The sequence below is a fragment of the Rhinatrema bivittatum genome, chromosome 3 (genome assembly GCF_901001135.1).
Source record: "Rhinatrema bivittatum chromosome 3, aRhiBiv1.1, whole genome shotgun sequence".
NCBI classification, from domain to species: domain Eukaryota; kingdom Metazoa; phylum Chordata; class Amphibia; order Gymnophiona; family Rhinatrematidae; genus Rhinatrema; species Rhinatrema bivittatum.
The window spans coordinates 159,683,663-159,702,254 of record NC_042617.1 but is presented as its reverse complement, the minus strand read 5'-3'; the positions used below and the strand labels follow the sequence as shown (position 1 = coordinate 159,702,254).

Here is an 18,592-nt window from a genome sequence, read left to right as displayed (position 1 = left end):
GGGATACTGTTTCAAGGACACAAGGGAAAAAGCACAGGATTGCTTCTATGGCCAAGTCCTAAAGGAAACGAAGAAAGCGTGCATGGGGGTAACTTGCTGGTGCAGCTGTACTACTCTTAACCAATAAGCCTTGATATTTTTGATGCAACTCCAACATCGCTCTCTGCTTTGAAGGAGGGGGGTAGAGGCTGAAAGGAAAGAGAAATTTGGATTCAGAGACAACCAACACGAGCCATGACTTTTTTTTAAAGTCTGGGATACTGATGCTCAGACATTAAGGAAAAAACACAGGACTGCTTCTACGGCCAAATTCATAAGCAAAACATATCAAGCAGCATTGATTGATACACGGGGGTAACCTGCATGGCACAGCAGATATTACCATGGGAAGCTTGCTGGGCAGACTGGATGGACCATTGGCCCCTTTCTACTGTCATTTCTATATTTCTATGAGTGCCCCTCAGCCCTGCTCCTCGTCTGTGAGAATCTGGAGGGTGGGAAACTGACAGTTTTGCTGCAAACCTCATTCCACCCCCAGCGCTCCATAGCTAGACAATATTGAAGGACCCACCCCCACGCAGGTAAATGAATCTCTACAGAGTCAGGTTGCTATGCTGGCTGCAGAAAATCAGGTCTTCCGCCAACAAGTAGCACAACCACAAGCAGATAATGCCATCCAACAGCAATCTCCAGTCTAGCCACAACTGGTACGTTTGAGTGCCCTGCCTTTGCTGGAGCACTTTGATGCAAGCCAGGACATTTTGAGAGTTTGTTAATTCCCAAAGACAGCATTAAAGTAGGGTGGACGATGAGCCTGTTTACTGGAGAAGCACTGAAATATGCCTCTCCTTTTCTGGAGCATAATAGCTCCTTATTGGAGAAATAGGAAACTTTCCATTAGTCTTTGGCCCAAACTTTTAATGACCCCCATCATGTCCACACTGCTGAATTGGCAGTCTAGTGTAAAAGCAAGGCTCTGGATTTGTGATTGGCTACATCTCTCGTTTTCGCCATTTGATTGCAGATACAGCATGGAATGAACCTGCCTCGTGGTACCAGTTCCAGAGAGATTGGGAGAGGAGATTAAGGATGAGTTGGCCTGTCGGAATCCTCCTGAAGAAAAATGTGTTCATCAGTCTCTGTATTAAAATTGACACTCATTTGAATAAGTGATGGAGAGAACGAAGGGAAAAGCAAGGCTAATGAACCCAAGCCCTGTGGTGCCAACCAATTTCTAAAGTTATGCAGGTAGCTATAGGTCAACTACGAGTGGCCCCTTTTTGGGTCCATCCCTGAGAAAATGGAGCACCAGCAATGCCTGAACTTGTGCTTGTATTATTGAGAATTGGAGCACTATACCCACCCTGTCATCAGAAGCGACCTGCAGGGTGTGACCAAGCCCTAGTTTCCAGGGGAAGGGATACACAGGTGAATCAAGCTGCAAAGGGTTCATGTTCTCCTTTACTTTTGACAACAACCTCAGAGACGTCTGAAACTCCTGCATTTCACATCTGGAGTTGGATACATTTTCACTTCCCCACAGCTCAAGAAAGCCTGACACAGTATGCCCTTGTGGGTTTGGGTGCGAGTGTAAGCTTTATGGCTATGGAAGACACACTCCAGCTTCCCCACAGACTAAGCTAGTCCCAGACCTTGTAGAAACTATTGATGGTATCTTACTTAAGTCTGGCCCAGTGACCCAGAAATGGTACCACTGGAGATGTACATTGAATGCCATAAAAAACTTATCATGTTTGGACTTTTCCATTTCTTTCATTTGCCAATCATTCTGAGAATCTCTTGATTAAGAAAGCATAATCCTCAAATAAACTGGTCCATGCCCAAAGCTTCAGTTCCTAATACCACAAAAATAATGGAAATACTGGGACGTTTTTGAGAATGGAAAAATTGATGCCTTATGAAGAAAAGGTGAATACTACTGTGACCTACCAGAACAAGAGCTCCCCCACCAGATATTATTGACCCGCAGCAGATTGTTGGAGCTATTGTTTCCCCCAATTTTCTGGCCCTGATCTGTGCAATGGGAAGCCAGGATTCCAATATTCAAGAAGAACTATGGAAATACCAAACACTGGATGGCTCCCTGCAACTTCAAGAACATATAACTGACACCGGTTATTTGTGTCCCCATCCCCCCCGGACCTGCCAGATTGGAGGCGAATTGAGTCTGTCAAGACTCTCGGTTGACTGGGCACTTCAGATTAGCCAAGACCTCGCAATTGGTTTCTAGACACTTATGGTGACCCAAGTTCAACCTAGATGTGAACAAGATATATTAAGTTATATGAAATGTATGCTGGATGAATGTTCCCTGGGCAAAGCCAGTGGGCCTACTTCAGTTGGCTGATACCCCTGCCTGACCATGGGAAGCAATAAGCCTTGACTATATTATCAACCTGCCTCTGTAAGAGAATAATACAGTGATCCTTATAGTGATAGACCAGTTTACAAAAATGTCTCACGTTATTGCATGTCCAGGTCTTCCTACCCCTGAAGAAACTGCTCAAGTCCTCTTTCAGCCTGTTTTTTGACTCCATGGACTCACCGATCATATTGTGTCAGACAGAGAGATCCAGTTTATCTCTCATAGAAACATAGCAGCATGATGGCAGGAAATGACCGTATGGCCCATCTAGTCTGCCCATACCTCCAATTAATTTAGTTTTAGAATTCCCATCACTTGCTTAGAGATCTCCTGTATTTATCCCATGCTTTATTGACTTCAGATACTGTATTCGTCTCTACCACCTCCACTGCCAGGCCATCCAATGCATCCACCACCCTCTCTGTAAAGAAATATTTCCTAAGATTACTCCTTTCACCCTCATCCCATGACTCCTTCGTTGAAAGAGGCTTGCCTCTGTGCATGGAAACCTTGCACCATGCCTCTATCATAACTCCCCTATTTCACCTTTCCTCTAGGGTATACATATTTTGATCTTTTAGAACAAAGACTACCATTTTTGTAGCCACCCTCTGGAGCAACTCTATCCTGTTTATATTTTTTGAAGGTGTGGTCTCAACAACTGTACACAGTATTCCAAATTAATTCTTGTTTATGGAAAACCATGTGGCTAGACATCAAGCCATGTGCCTCTATAGCCTACCATCTATAGACATATGGACAGATCGAGAAGGTCAACCAGACACTTGAACTATACCTTAGATGCCTCTTGAATTACCACCAAGATGATTTGGTACAGTTGTTACCTTATCCCGAATTTGCTTATATGCTGAACATACTTCCACTAACTAGACCCCTTTCTTTGCCAGTTGTGGGTTTCACCCACACTTCTACCCTGCAATGCCTCCAGATTCACAAGTTCCAGTGGCCACCAAGTTTGCTTAACACTACAGCAGATCCAGGAGAAATTGAAAAGACAACCGGAAGCTGCAAATATATCCTACAAAGCTCAAGCCAACCGTAAAAGATAAGAGGGTCCAACATATGTGGTGGGTCAGAAAGTGTAGTTAGTGGCAAAGAATCTGAAGTCCCTACACCCATGTAACAAACCAGACAAATCCAGGTACTTACATAAGAACATAAGAGCATAAGATATGCCATACTGGGTCAGACCAAGGGTCCATCAAGCCCAGTGTCCTGTTTCCAACAGTGGCCAATCCAAGTCACAAGTACCTGGCAAATTCCCAAACATTAGATAAATCACAAGCAACTATTGCTTATTAATTACCGTAATAGCAGTTTATGGATTTTTCCTCTAGGAACTTATCAAACCTTTTTTAAACCCAGTTACACTAACTTCTGTAACCACATCCTCTGGCAATGAAGTCCATAGCTTAACTATGTGCTGAGTGAAAAAGAATTTTCTTCAATTTGTTTTAAATGAGCTATTTGCTAACTTCATGGAGTGCCCCCTGTTCCTTTTATTATCTGAGAGAGCAAATAGCTGATTTACATTAACTTGTTCAAATCCTTTCATGATTTCTTTAAGCCTTTCCTCATAGGGCAGCAGTTCCATGCCCCTTATCATTTTGGTCGCTCTTCTCTGCACTTTCTCCAGTGCAGCTATATCCTTTTTGAGATGTGGTGACCAGAATTGCACACAGTAATCAAGGTATGGTCTCACCATGGAGCAATACAGAAGCATTATGACATCCTATGTTTTATTTGCCATCCCCTTCCTAATAATTCCTAACATTCTGTTTGCTTTTTTGATCGTCAGAGCACATTGGGCCGACTATTTCAATGTATTATTCACTATGACTTCTAGATCTCTTTCCTGGGTGGTAACTCCTAAGATAGAACCTAACACTGTGTATCTACTGCAAGGGTTATTTTTCCCTATATGCATCACTTTGCATTTGTCCACATTAAATTTCATCTGCCATATGGAAGCCCAATCTTCTAGCCTCACAAGGTCCTCCTCCAATTCATCACAATCCTCTTGAGATTTAACTACTCTGCATAATTTAGGGTCATCTGCAAATCTGATCACCTCACTTGTCGTATCCTTTTCCAGATCATTTATAACTATATTAGAAAGCACTGGTCCAAGTACAGATCCCTGAGGCACTCTACTGTTTACCTTTTTCCAGTGTGTAAACTGACCATTTAATCCTACTCTGTTTCCTATCTTTTAACCAACTTGCAATCCACAAAAGGACTTCGCCTTCTATCCCATGACTTTTTAGTTTTCTTAGAAGCCTCTCATGTGGGACTTTGTCAAATGCCTTCTGAAAATCCAAATACACCACATCTGCTGGTTCACCTTTGTCCACATGTTTATTCACCCCTTCAAAAAAATGTAGGATATTTGTGAGGCAAGACTTCCCTTGGGTAAATTCATGTTGGCTGTGTCCCATCAAACCATGTCTATCTAAATGTTTTGTGATTTTATTCTTAATAACAGTTTCCATGATTTTTCCCAGCACTGCAGTCAGGCTCACCAGTCTATAGATTCCCGGATCATCCCTGGATCCCTTTTTAAATATAGGGGTTACATTGGCCATCTTCCAGTCTTCAGGTACAATGGATGATTTTAATGATAGGTTACAAATTAATTGAAATAGGTCTGTGACTGTGTGAGATTCATCGATGAAAGATTCAATACTAGGGATTCTTTTGATGTTGGGAGTGGGTCACGTGTGCCGGTGGATCATATTGATCTCGATTTTGTGGAGCAGGATATCGGTTGTACCGGTTGTTGTAGGAATGTTGGGAGCCTCTGGTACCTTGTCCTAAAAAAGGTGTAGGTTTAGACATGGAGGGATTTGCAGATTTTTGTTGGTAATTGCGTGCATCATCATCTCCTGATGAATCATCACCACTGGAATCGAAGGTCACATGTTTTGAAGCTTTGGTATTGTTAGTAGAGGACATCCAAGGATATACATATCCTTTATTGTAATCCCGTTCATCACGATGGAATTTCTCCATTTAAAATTTTCTTAATTCGGAACAGAATTTTTCTATCGAATCCTCAGTAGATTTCATCTGTTTAGTGAAATGGTCATGGTCAATGGATAACACTAACATTGTTTTGGTCATATCAATTTCTTCCTGAATGATAGTATCCTTGTCCTTGGCTTTCTTAATGATTAGGATCATTAGACCCAAGCTGCATTTGTTCAGGATAGCGTTCCAGTCAGACAAAAAATCGAGGTCTTCTTTGTACAAGTGAGACTCTTTTAAAATACGAAGTCCCCAAGGAATGCATTGAATCCGACAGTATTCTAACATCGTGTCAGCGTGTAAACATAGAAACATAGAAATGACGGCAGAAGAAGACCTAATGGCCCATCCAGTCTGCCCAGCAAGCCACGCACTCCTTTCTCACATACTTCTTACTCTTGGCTTTCAGCACCCCCTAGTTCCATTTCCCCTCCACCCTACCACCAATGCAGAGAACATTGCCGGAACTGCATCCAAGTGAACATCCAGCCCAATTAGGGGTAGCAACCGCCGCAACAAGCAAGCTACACCCATGCCTTCATCCACCCAGACCATGCAACTCGGACCTTGTTGGTTGTTGTCCACACACAGATCCTTCCCCCTACATTCCCCCTGCCGCCGTATCAGAGAGCCATGCATTGAAAGAGAAGTGTCAGACTTTCTCCCCTGCCGTTGAAGCAGAGTGCTATGCTGGATATGTATTGAAAGCAAAGTATCGGCTTATTTGGTTTTGGGGAAGTAACCGCCGTAATAAGCAAGCTACATCTCGCTTTTTTGTGAATGCAAAACCTTTTTTTTTCTTCCACATTTCCTCTTGCTGTTGAAGCCCAGAGCAACGCTGGAGTCTCACCAACCGTGTGCATGTACATCGAACAAGTGCATTATCTCCAGGTAGTAGCCCTCATTCTCGCGAACCACATTAACAATCAACAAATATTGAAGAAGCCTAATAATTGGCAATACCTATAGCCTATGTCCTAACCGGTAAATTTACATACTCTTACCCACCCCTCTGGTTTTTTTTGGAGACGGCAGCCCTCCAGCCTTCCGCTCCGTGAAGGTGGAACACCGACCACTGGCATCCCGCTCCGTGAATGCCTCTGTGGCTACTGCCGCTTCGTGCAGTGTTCTGACGCCTCCTCCCGCCCCTGGCCTTGCGGGCCAGGTTATTGCTTATGCCAGGCCTTCATTGGGCCACCCCCCATGCTTAGCATACCCTTTTTACCCTATGCAAAGTCCTTGGTGCTCCGCTCCTCCCCTTCCCCCGACACCAAAACTTCCCTCCTATGCAGCGACAAATCACCTTATGCACCGGTGAGGACCCTGCGTCCGCTACTTTTCGTGGCTGTGACAACTCCCCCCCCCCCCCCCCCCCCACAACAAGTCCTATAATTTGGGCTTCAAGGGCTGCTGCTTCTCCCTTTTGCTGCAACAGGTCTAAGGCGATCTCTAGCTCAGACTTTCTGCGCACTTCGGCGGCGGCTGTGGCAGCAGCGGCTTATAGGGATGTGAATCGTTTTAGGACGATTAAAATTATCGTCCGATAATTTTAATATCGTCTTAAACCGTTATGGAACACAATACAATAGAGATTCTAACGATTTATCGTTATAAATCGTTAGAATCGTGAGCCGGCACACTAAAACCACCCTAAAACCCACCCCCGACCCTTTAAATTAAATCCCCCACCCTCCCGAACCCCCCCCCAAATGAGTTAAATAACCTGCAGGTCCAGCGGCGGTCCGGAACAGCAGCGGTCCGGAACGGGCTCCTGCTCCTGAATCTTGTTGTCTTCAGCCGGCGCCATTTTCCAAAATGGCGCCGAAAAATGGCGGCGGCCATAGACGAACACGATTGGACGGCAGGAGGTCCTTCTGGACCCCCGCTGGACTTTTGGCAAGTCTCGTGGGGGTCAGGAGGCCCCCCACAAGCTGGCCAAAAGTTCCTGGAGGTCCAGCGGGGGTCAGGGAGCGATTTCCCGCCGCGAATCGTTTTCGTACGGAAAATGGCGCCGGCAGGAGATCAACTGCAGGAGGTCGTTCAGCGAGGCGCCGGAACCCTCGCTGAACGACCTCCTGCAGTCGATCTCCTGCCGGCGCCATTTTCCGTACGAAAACGATTCGCGGCGGGAAATCGCTCCCTGACCCCCGCTGGACCTCCAGGAACTTTTGGCCAGCTTGTGGGGGGCCTCCTGACCCCCACGAGACTTGCCAAAAGTCCAGCGGGGGTCCGGAAGGACCTCCTGCCGTCCAATCGTGTTCGTCTATGGCCGCCGCCATTTTTCGGCGCCATTTTGGAAAATGGCACCGGCTGAAGACAACAAGATTCAGGAGCAGGAGCCCGTTCCGGACCGCTGCCGTTCCGGACCGCCGCTGGACCCGCAGGTTATTTAACTCATTTGGGGGGGGTTCGGGAGGGTGGGGGATTTAATTTAAAGGGTCGGGGGTGGGTTTTAGGGGGTTTTAATGTGCCGGTTTTGCGATTTTTAGATTTTTAGATTTTTCACGATTTTTCACAATATTTTACCCCCCCCAAACGGCAACAATACGATTCCCTCCCCCTCCCAGCCGAAATCGATCGTTAAGACGATCGAGGACACGATTCACATCCCTAGCGGCTTACTGTTGTTCTTCTATTCTGAGCCCTTCTATCTTGAGGGCTGCTGCTTGTTTGGCATAGTGTATGCGAGCCACCCACTCTTCATTCACATCCTCTAGACTTGATGGATCCACAGTGTTTATCCCACGCCCCTTTGAAGTCCTTCACAGTTCTGGTCTTCACCACTTCCTCCGGAAGGGCATTCCAGGCATCCACCACTCTCTCCGTGAAGAAATACTTCCTGAAATTGGTTCTTAGTCTTCCACCCTGGAGCCTCAGCTCGTGACCTCTGGTTCTGCTGATATTTTTCTGACGGAAAATGTTTGTCATTGTCTTTGGATCGTTAAAACCTTTCAAGTATCTGAAAGTCTGAATCATATCACCCCTGCTCCTCCTTTCTTCCAGGGTGTACATATTTAGATTCTTCAGTCTCTCCTCGTATGTCATTCGATGAAGACCCTCCACCTTTCTGGTCGCCCTTCTCTGGACCGCTTCCATCTTGTCTCTGTCTCTTTGTAGATACGGTCTCCAGAACTGAACACAGTACTCCAGGTGAGGCCTCACCAAGGACCTGTACAAGGGGATAATCACTTCCCTTTTCTTACTCAATATTCCTCTCTCTATGCAGCCCAGCATTCTTCTGGCTTTTGCTATCGCAAGAAGTAAGTACTGATCGTCGCAATAATTTTTGCAACATAAACCATTGTGTATCTACTGATGGAGAGTCAGAAGACAATGTGAAAGACAATGGTTTTGCCAAAAGTTTTTGTAGATCGACATCAGAGAAGCTGAGTGTATTTAGGGGGACAATGGCTTCAGGTTCTATGACTCAAAAAATAGTGTAACACCATTTCAATAACCGTGGAGTCAAAACGTTACCCAAGTAGGGAGAGAACTAATCAAAAGGGATGAGAACTATAATCAGATTATAATTATAGCCTAAATGAAGGTGTCAGCAAGCCTGATGTTTGTTTCAACCGAAACCAACCAGTCTTCTCGATCATTCACCTTCACACAATTTTTAATGCACTTATTACATTTTTTTAGAATTTTTCAAAAATAATTTTTTACTTAAAAGATTGATGCTTAGACTATAGTCCAGAATTTATATTCCAAAAGCATTAAAAAGTGCCCAACATGGCCAGTGTTTCACCAATAGCTTCTTCAGGGGCATATATTACTTGAACGCTGATCTCCTGGTTCGTAGCCCACTGTTCTAAACACTAGGCTACTCCTCCACTCCTTTATCCTCTTTCCTGGTTTCCTGGTTATCCTCTTTCCACCATGTCTCTGATATAGAAATGACAGCAGAAGAAGACCAAATGGCCCATCCAGTCTGCCCAGCAAGCTTTCACACTTATTTTGTTTTTCTCATACTTATCTGTTACTCTTGGCCCTTATTAGTAACTTTTTGGTTCTAGTTACCTTCCACCCCTGCCATTGATGTAGAGAGCAGTGCTGGAGCTGCATCTAAGTGAAGTATTTAGCTTAATTGGTTAGGGGTAGTAACTGCCACAATAAGCAAGCTACACCCATGCTTATTTGTTTACCCAGACTATGTAATTAAGTCCTTGTTGGTTGTTGCCTGAATATAAATCCTTTTTTCTTCTTTCCCCTCTGCTGTTGAAGCAGAGAGCTATGCTGGATATGCATTGAAAGTGAAGTATCAGTCTTATTTGGTTTGGGGTAGTAACCGCCGCAACAAGCAAGCTATTCCCCCGCTTTTTTGTGAATGCAAATCCTTTTTTCCACATTTCCTCTTGCTGTTGAAGCATAGAGCAATGTTGGAGTCGCATTAACAGTGAGTATGTTTATTGAATAAGGATATTAATCTCCAGGTAGTAGCTGTCTTTCCCGCAAGTCACCCCCATGCCTCTTCTCTTTATTCACATCCTCTAGATTTTATGGATCCACAGTATTTATCCCACGCCCCTTTGAAATCCTTCACAGTTTTGGTCTTCACCACTTCTTCTGGAAGGGCATTCCAGGCATCCACCACCCTCTCCATGAAGAAATACTTCCTGACATTGGTTCTGAATCTTCCTCCCTGGAGTTTCAAATCATGACCCCTGGTTCTGCTGATTGTTTTCCAACGGAAAAGGTTTGTTGTTGTCTTTGGATCATTGAAACCTTTCAAGTATCTGAAAGTCTGTATCATATCACCTTTGCTCCTCCTTTCCTCCAGGGTGTACATATTTAGATTCTTCAATCTCTCCTCATAAGTCATTCGATGAAGACCAGCCACCTTTTTGGTCGCCCTTCTCTGGACCGCCTCCATCTTGTCTCTGTCCCTTCAGATATACGGTCTCCAGAACTGAGACCAGTACTCCAGGTGAGGCCTCACCAAGGACCTGTACAAGGAGATAATCAGTTCCCATTTCTTACTCAATATTCCTCTCTCTATGCAGCCCAGCATTCTTCTGGCTTTAGCTATCGCCTTGTCACATTTTTTCACAGACTTCAGATCGTTAGACACTATCACCCCAAGGTCTCTCTCCTGCTCCGTGCACATCAACCCTTCACCCCCCATCGAATACAGTTCTTTTGGATTTCCACACTCCATATGCATGGCTCTGCACTTCTTGGCATTGACTCTCAGTTGCCATATCTTCGACCACTCTTCCAGCTTCCTTAAATCCCGTCTCATTCTCTCCACTCCTTCCGGAGTTAAGTTTTCACTGAAGAAGAGGTTGGAGAAGGACCACTGATAGTTGCCAAGGGTACATGTCAGAGTGGGGTAGATATGACATCATTTACAGAGGATGGCATCTGTGTACAACGGGAAAAACTGAAAATGGGCAAAGCCATAGGGGCCGGATGGGATGCACCCTAGGATACTAAGGGAGCTTAGAGGTGTTCTGGTGAATCCACCGAAGGACATGTTCAATAGATCTTTGGAGCCGGTTATGGTCCCACAGGTCCCTCCTCATAAAAGTGTTGACAGAGATGAGGTTGGAAACTACAGAGCAATTAGCCTTACCTTGGTGGTAGGAGAATTGATAGAGACTCTTCTGACGGAAAGGATAGTGAACTATCTACAATTCAGTGGTTTGCAGGTTTCAAGGCAGCATGGTTTTACTGTGGGCAGATCATGTTAGACAAATCTCATTGATTTCTCTGATTGGGTGACTAAAGAATTATATCAAGGACATGCGCCAGATGTGGTTTACTTGAATTTCAGCAAGGTTTTGGATAATGTCCCATATAGGAGGTTCATTAAACGGGATTGGTCCCAAAATGGTATCCTGGATTAGAAACTGGTTGAATGATAGAAAACATAGTAAATGGAATTCACTCTGAGGAGAGAAGGGTGATAAGTGGAGCACCTCAGGCATCCGTCTTGGGCTGGTTCTGTTCAATATCTTTGTTAGCGATATTGTGGAGGCATTAGAGGGAAACATTTGCCTTTTTGAAAATGACATTAAGATCTGCAGCAGAGCAGACACTCCTGAAGGAGTAGACAGAATGAAAAGTGATCTAAGAAAGCTTGAGGAGTGGTCTAATGCTTGGCAGTTAAGATTTAATGCCAAAACGTTCAGTCATGCACCTGGGGTGCAGAAATCAATAGTTACAGTATGTGGTAGGTGGCGATGAGCTGATGTGCACTGACAAGGAGAAGGATCTTGGTGTGATAGTGTTGGATGATCACAAGATGGTGAAGCAGTATGATGAGGTGGTGGCCAGAGCTGGGAGGATGCTTGGATGTATAGAGAGAGGCATAACCAGTAATAGAAAAGAGGTAATTATACCTCTTTACAGGTCATTGATGAGGCCTCACTCGGAGTACTGTGTTCAGTTCGGGAAGAGAAGATTATAGAAAAGTCGGAGATTGTCCAGAGGAGGATAGCCAAAATGGTGCAGGATTTGTATGAGAGCTAAGACAGGGGGATATATTATAGACATTAATGCACAGTAGGCCAGTCTTTTTCAATGGAAAGGAAGCTGTAGAACTAGGAGTCATAATATTAAATTCTAAGGGAGTAGATTCAGAAAAGATGTCAAGAGGTGTTGTTTTTCAAAGACAGCATGGTGAATGCCTGGAAATGCCCTCCCGGAGGAGGTGGAGATGACAAGGAAAGTGGCAGACTTCAAAGATCCCTGGTTGCAAGAGAATGGTAATGAAGGAACTACACAGTCTTCACTGAGTGACGGTTTCAGCCCAGCGCAGCAGGGATATGGTTGCATTGTTCTTACTGGATGGCAGGGAGAAACCTGCACAGAGCGGCAGCTGCAATTCTAAAGGGGACGCAATAGGATTGGGGGTTGGGTTCCATGTGGGAACTACTTTGGGTAAATGCAAATAAAATCACTGCTGGGAAGACTGAATGGGCTTTTTTTTGTATTTATCTGCCTTTATTTATTGTCTGTTACTATTTTACTTTGTTAAAGACATGCATTGTGTCTGCACGTAGGTCTGCTGAATTACTATATCACACTAAAAGAATTTACAGCTTCCATCTATCGATAACATTTCAGTGCACAGCACACACTAAGCACAAGCAGCAGCAGCAGCAGCAGCAGTGTACTGAACCAGTGACTGATAGCACTCTTTCGTCCTCTCAGTTGTTTTTTCTTTTTTTCACAACATTTTCTGGGACTTTCAACTCTGAAGTAAGGAGCTTCACAACCTGTCTGCTGACTCTCTGAAGTCAATCACACAACTGACTGAAAATGGTGTTGGTTTGAGCCTAACATTTTATTTTACTTTCAACTAAAAAAAAAAAATGAACAAAAAGAAAGTGACAAGCCAGGATAAGCAGGGTGAAAATCTGCTTGTAAGTGATTGGTCCTGTTCCTTTCCCCATCCACTACTAAATCCAGACTGTCTAAGAAAAAATAATTAATTGCCTAATACTTTTCCCATTGACTTTAATGGCGATGAAATGAAATAAATGAAAATAAAATGAATTTTTTGTTTGCAGCAATATTTTCTTTTGTTGCCAACAAATAAAAAAAAAAATTATTACCTTTTTCATTTTATTTTGAAACAAATGCACATCCCTAGCCCTAATTTTTGCTAAGTACAGTTACAAGCCAGCTGGGTCACAGGAAAAGAAGGTACGTGCTCAAGGATCACACACAGTGCGGTAGATTTTTTTAAAAAGCGCGATCGCGTACTTTTGTTTGCGCAGCAGGCGCAAACAAAAGTACGCTGGATTTTAGAGGATACGTGCATAGCCGCGCGTATCCTCTAAAATCCTGGATCGGCGCGCTCAAGGCTGCCGATTTTGGGCAGCCTGTGCGCGCCGAGCCGCGCAGCCTGCCTCCGCTCCCTCCGAGGCCGCTCCGAAATTGGAGCGGCCTCGGAGGGAACTCTCTTTCGCTCTCTCCTCACCTTCCCCTCCCCTCCTCTACCTAACCCAACCCCCCGGCCATATCTAAACCCCCCCTTACCTTTGTCCCTAGATTTACGCCTGCGAGAAGCAGACGTAAATCTACACACGCCAGCAGACTGCTGGCGTGCCGTCTTCCGACCCGGGGGCTGGTCCGGAGGCCTGGACCATGCCCCCGGGCCGACGCCACCCCTGAAATGCCGCGCCCCGCCCCCGAAACGCCGCGTCATCCGGTCCCGCCCCCGACACGCCCTGACACGCCCCCTTCGAAAACCCCCGGGACCTACGTGCGTCCCGGGGCTCTGCGCACGCCGGCAGCCTATGGAAAATAGGCTGCCGGCGAGCAGGGCTTTTAAAATCCGCCCCAGTGTGCCACAGTAAGTTCTTAAAACCCAGAATCCTAGCTCCCATTCTCATATTCTAAACTAGAGTGCTTTTTTTACATTTATTATTATTAATAATAATAATAATAATAATAATGCATTTTGGGGCAGATTTTCAAAGGGTTACGAAACGTAACTTACGCGCATAACCTCAAGAAAATGCCCCTGCGCGTGCCAAGCCTATTTTGCATAGGCTCGGCGACGCGTGCAAGCCCCGGGGTGCGCATATGTCCCAGGGCTTTGAAAAAGGGGTGGGAAGGGGGCGGGGCTCCAGTCCGGGGGCGAGACCGAGGACTTGTGCTGGAGGATCATGCGCTGGTAGCCGGCAGGCGCGTGCATTTACGCCTGCCAGAGGCCAAAAGCAGGCGTAACTAAGACAACAAAGGTAGGGGGGGATTTAGGTAGGGCTGGGGGGGCGGGTTAGATAGGGGAAGGGAGGGGAAGGTGGGGGGGGAGCGGAAGGAAAGTTCCCTCCGAGGCCGCTCCGATTTCCAATTTCAGAGCGGCCTCGGAGGGAACAGGAAAAGCCATCGGGGCTCCCCTAGGGCTCGGCACGTGCAAGGTGCACAAGTGTGCACCCCCTTGCGCGCGCCGACCCCAGATTTTATAACATGCGCATGGCTGCACGCGCATGTTATAAAATCGGGCGTAGATTTGTGCACCCCGGGTTGCGCGCTCAAATCTACGCCCGAGCGCATGTTAGGAAATCTGGCCCTTTATCTTTTATTGGCTATTATTTAGTCTATAAATGGCATTCACATGTATTTGTATTTTTTTTTCAGTCTGTTTTTAGGAACTATGACCATGACCATGATGGCTATATCTCTCAAGAGGACTTTGAAAGCATAGCTGCTAATTTCCCCTTCCTGGATTCTTTTTGTGTGCTAGATAAAGACCAGTAAGTCATCTACAACAAAAACAAACCATAAAGTAAAAGAAATATACTTGCTGATGTGTTTTCATATCCAATCTCTGGACATGGAAAACGTGACATCCCACCTAAATTATTGTTTGCAAATTACTTGTGATCTCAAAAAGCTAAGAAGTGCCATACCCAGCTGGAACTTGGATAGCAGGTCTCCATAGAATACTGGGTGCTTCAGGAAGGGGATATTGGTAACTTCTCTTGCCACCTCATAACACAAAATTCAAAGACCAAGTGCCTTCAGCTAAAGGAACCCCAACGTTGATAGTGTTTCGGCGCCCACGTACACCTGCTTCAGGGGATCAAATCACTAAATTGCATTCCATCCTCAGTGGGCCCTGCTTAACTTCTTAGAAAATGGCATTTTTTTTTTAGTTTTGTGTTATGAGGTGGCAAAAGAAGTTAAGAGATGGCAGATAAGTAAAACATTTTACATTTTTGCGCTTTCTCTCTCGTAGGCTATGAAAGGTATATTAATATAAAAACAAGGAACATTAGAGAGGTAAAAAGTTATAATAATTAAAAATAGGGTACAAATATGTTTTTGAAATATAGTACCGTAGTTTATGTAGTTGGGAAAAGGTTAATGAGGTGGCCTAGAGTGCTCTATTAATGATACAGGTTGCAGCCCATTGTGGGCAAAAGAGCTTGTGGGTTAAGAATTTGAGGAACATAAAATTCTGATACCGTTCCCAAAAATTTTTAATGAACAATTTATGTTCTTTGGAGCTTGTAGCACCTTTTGCGTCTTGTTATAGGCCCAAGGCTGAAGAATATTTTCCGCTACTGCACCCTGGAGGCATTTGCCAAGGAGGTGATAGGCAGTGCTGCTCCCTCCTGACGCTCGGCAGGCAGGAAAGTGGGGCTGGCCTGCTAAGCCTTTCTTCCCGTACCGCCTGCCTCTGACTCTTCTTCCTCTCTGAAGAAAGTGATTGATTCCATTCCAAGGAAGAACGGTGCAGGGGTTTGGGCCGTTGCTTCTTTTAAGAGATAGTGGCCCCCAAGTCCTGGGGGCCACCATTGTATGTTATTTGTGGGGCTATCACTGCCATGGTATTTTCCCCACAGGAAAACACCGCTAGCTGTGGGGAGAAATACCGCGGGATTCACAAAAGCACAGGCACTTTTACTGCAACTTTGTGACTCCTGCAGAATTCGTCCTTTAGGGAAAATACTGCTCAGTTTTGCTCCTAGAGTCTGGCTTCTTAGTTCTTAGTGTCTTCATATTTGTTTTGCCTGCATGTTTCTGTTTCTAATTTGTGGGGCTTTATTCTGTATTAGGTGAGAGTTGGTCTGTGTTCTGTATGTGTGACAGAGGGGAGTTATTTTACTAGTGTTTAATTTTCTATGTAGGGATCTATAGTAGAGTGGCTTGTTCTGTTTTTCTAATTTTGGGGGGTTATTCTGCTGTGATCTGTCCAGAACAGAAATACCAGTAAATAGGCGGAATCAAAATTTCTATAAATAAATAAAATAAAATAAATAAATATTGATGTTCTAGAGCCTGTAGTAATATTTGGTATGGCTGCTTTTTTGAGTCCTGGGAGTTAGTGCTGTTTTGGTATGGCAGGTTTGCTACATAGGTTTTGAGAGTCTGTTTTTCAGGGTTTTGTGTACTTCGCAAAATATCTGCCAGTGCAGAGAGTTGGTGTTGCTGTTATTGAGGTGACATCAGAATTTGAATATATTTTTTTGTATGGTGAGTTATAAAGAGACATTAGGATCCACAAAGTGACAAGACGATTCAGTCAATTACACAGCATTGCGAAGCAATTCCAATTTTATTAATACTAGATATATCTAGTATTTTCTTTAGAAGTCCTTGACGCACTCCTCTGATACTTTCTTCTGTCCCTACTTGCAGATTTCCTGACAATTACCTGATGGGGTCCTTCATATGTATGTTGTTACAAATTCTCTACGGGGACTGGGTATTCTATTGTCATATTCTACTGTGATTCTGGAGATGTTGACTGTTTTTTGGATTTACTATTTTTCAGTATACTGTTATTCATTGGTTTGGGCTTCTGTCCCTCCTGATACAGCCGGAGTAGCAAAACACAGTCCGTGTTGGGGGACTGAAAACTCCTTCTGATGTACAGTTATTAATGTAATGCCCCCTTGATTGCTTACCTCACAGGAGCATTCCTGGGTCTGAGACTGACATGGTACAAGGCCCCCCCTAGGGCAAACCCTGTCTGTCTTGGCGCCTGGTGCCTCACCTGGGGAAGAAGGTGTTAATGAGTGGGATTTACCTCCCTTCACCCTAGGAAAACAAATAGGACTGTGACAAGGCTGGCAGTATGTACAAATATATACAAGTTTATTAGACTATATAAACATATACATTTCTACATGACTATGTATATCGCTAATAGCATGTCAGCAGCACACTAATCTACTCATGGTTAATAGTCTCAGGCCATACAACTATATACATTTCTACAAGGTAGCAAGAACATTTAATATTTAGCAATTTGGGTTTGTTGTATACTACCATATAGATTAGAAGGGACCTCTTGAGTTCCCACCTAATCAAGTGTTATTATTAGCCTCTCCTTTTTTTCCCAAGTCTCACCCATGTGAAAAGATGCAACTGGGTTGTTGGACAGTGTTGGCCTGGGGGGGGGTATTTTGTATCTAAACCGCTGCCATCATCTTGGTGCTGCTTCTGCTCTGCTGAAAGGTCCGTGTCAATGCTGGGGTTCATACTGGGGTTCTGAACTCTACCTCCTGGAATGCTGCTGGGGCCCATGCCCTCCTGGGGGACTGCTCAACCTGCTAGGGTCCCTTTGCTCATCTCCAGATCTTCCTCTTGGGTCCCCTTCCTTCTGAGGGACCGATCCACCTCACGATCTGCTGCTGTCCTTCGATTCTTCTCTCTTGGTAGGAGAATTTTTCCTGGCTTGCGTTTACAGCTCGTCAGGCCCTCCTTAGTCTCAGCTTTCAATGATTTTAGCTCCGCTAAGCTCATGTCCATTCATTCACTGTTACCCATTCTGGATGGGTATTTGTCAGGCTCTTGGGTACTTGCCAGGTTCTTATGGCCTAGATTGGCCACTGTTGGAGACAGGATGCTGGGCTTGATGGACCCTTGGTCTGACACAGTTTGGCATGTTTGTATGTTCTTATGTTCTCTCAGCCAAAAGGCCAAAACTCAGGCAGGACCAAGGAAAGAGAATGGGGCAGATTTTCAAAGGGTTACACAAGTAACCCCCGAAAAGCTGCCCCTTCCACCCCCTGCGCGTGCCGAGCCTATGTTGCATAAGCTTGATAGCGCGTGCAGGTCCCAGGATGTGCGTAAGTCCAGGGCTTTCCTGGGGGGGGGGTGTCAGGGGCGTGTCGCGGCCGGCGCGTCATCGGGGGGGTTCTGGGGGCAGGGCAGCGGGCGTGGTTCCAGCCCAGGGGTGTTCCGGGGGCGTGGATGTGCCCTCTAGACCAGCCCCCAGACCAGAACATGGCGTGCCGGTGCGCGCAAGTTATGCCTGCCTCAGGTACCTGAAAGAAAGTTCCCTCCGAGGCCCGAGGTGGAGTTGACACTACCTGTGGGGGGTGAGCCCCACAGGTCCCCACCATTGGGCGGTGAGGCCGGACGGGAAGCAAAGGCTGTGTTAGGACTTGTTGACCCTTGGCCTGAGGTAGATTTGGCACAATCTGTGGGGGGTGAGCCCCTCAGGTCCCCACCATCAGGAGATGAGGCCGGTTGGGAAGCAGAGGCAGATAGGAGCTTCACCAGTACCAGCCCTCGTTCCCCATAGGTTGAGCCCTTAGGTGCCGGGGCCGGCTGGATTTAGGTGGGCCTCTGCGTGGCTAATCCCGAAGAGCAGCCAAGGTCAGAGACAGGCAGCAGAAGGCGATAGTCCGGTCCAAGGTCAAAGGCAGGTGGCAGTAAGCAGTGGTCAGGTCCGTTCTGAGGTCA

At 45.5% G+C, this 18,592-nt stretch overlaps 1 protein-coding gene across 5 annotated transcripts in view; it reads left to right on the top strand.

Moving 5' to 3' along the window:
- The window catches only part of RASGRP3 (RAS guanyl releasing protein 3), a 305,296-nt gene that overhangs the window by 233,975 nt on the left and 52,729 nt on the right, over positions 1-18,592 (top strand). For all 5 annotated transcript variants that reach the window (XM_029593882.1, XM_029593881.1, XM_029593880.1 and 2 more), the window contains one exon: positions 14,531-14,646. In XM_029593882.1, the coding sequence (XP_029449742.1) occupies positions 14,531-14,646 (116 nt within the window). The remainder of the gene's footprint in view (positions 1-14,530; positions 14,647-18,592) is intronic.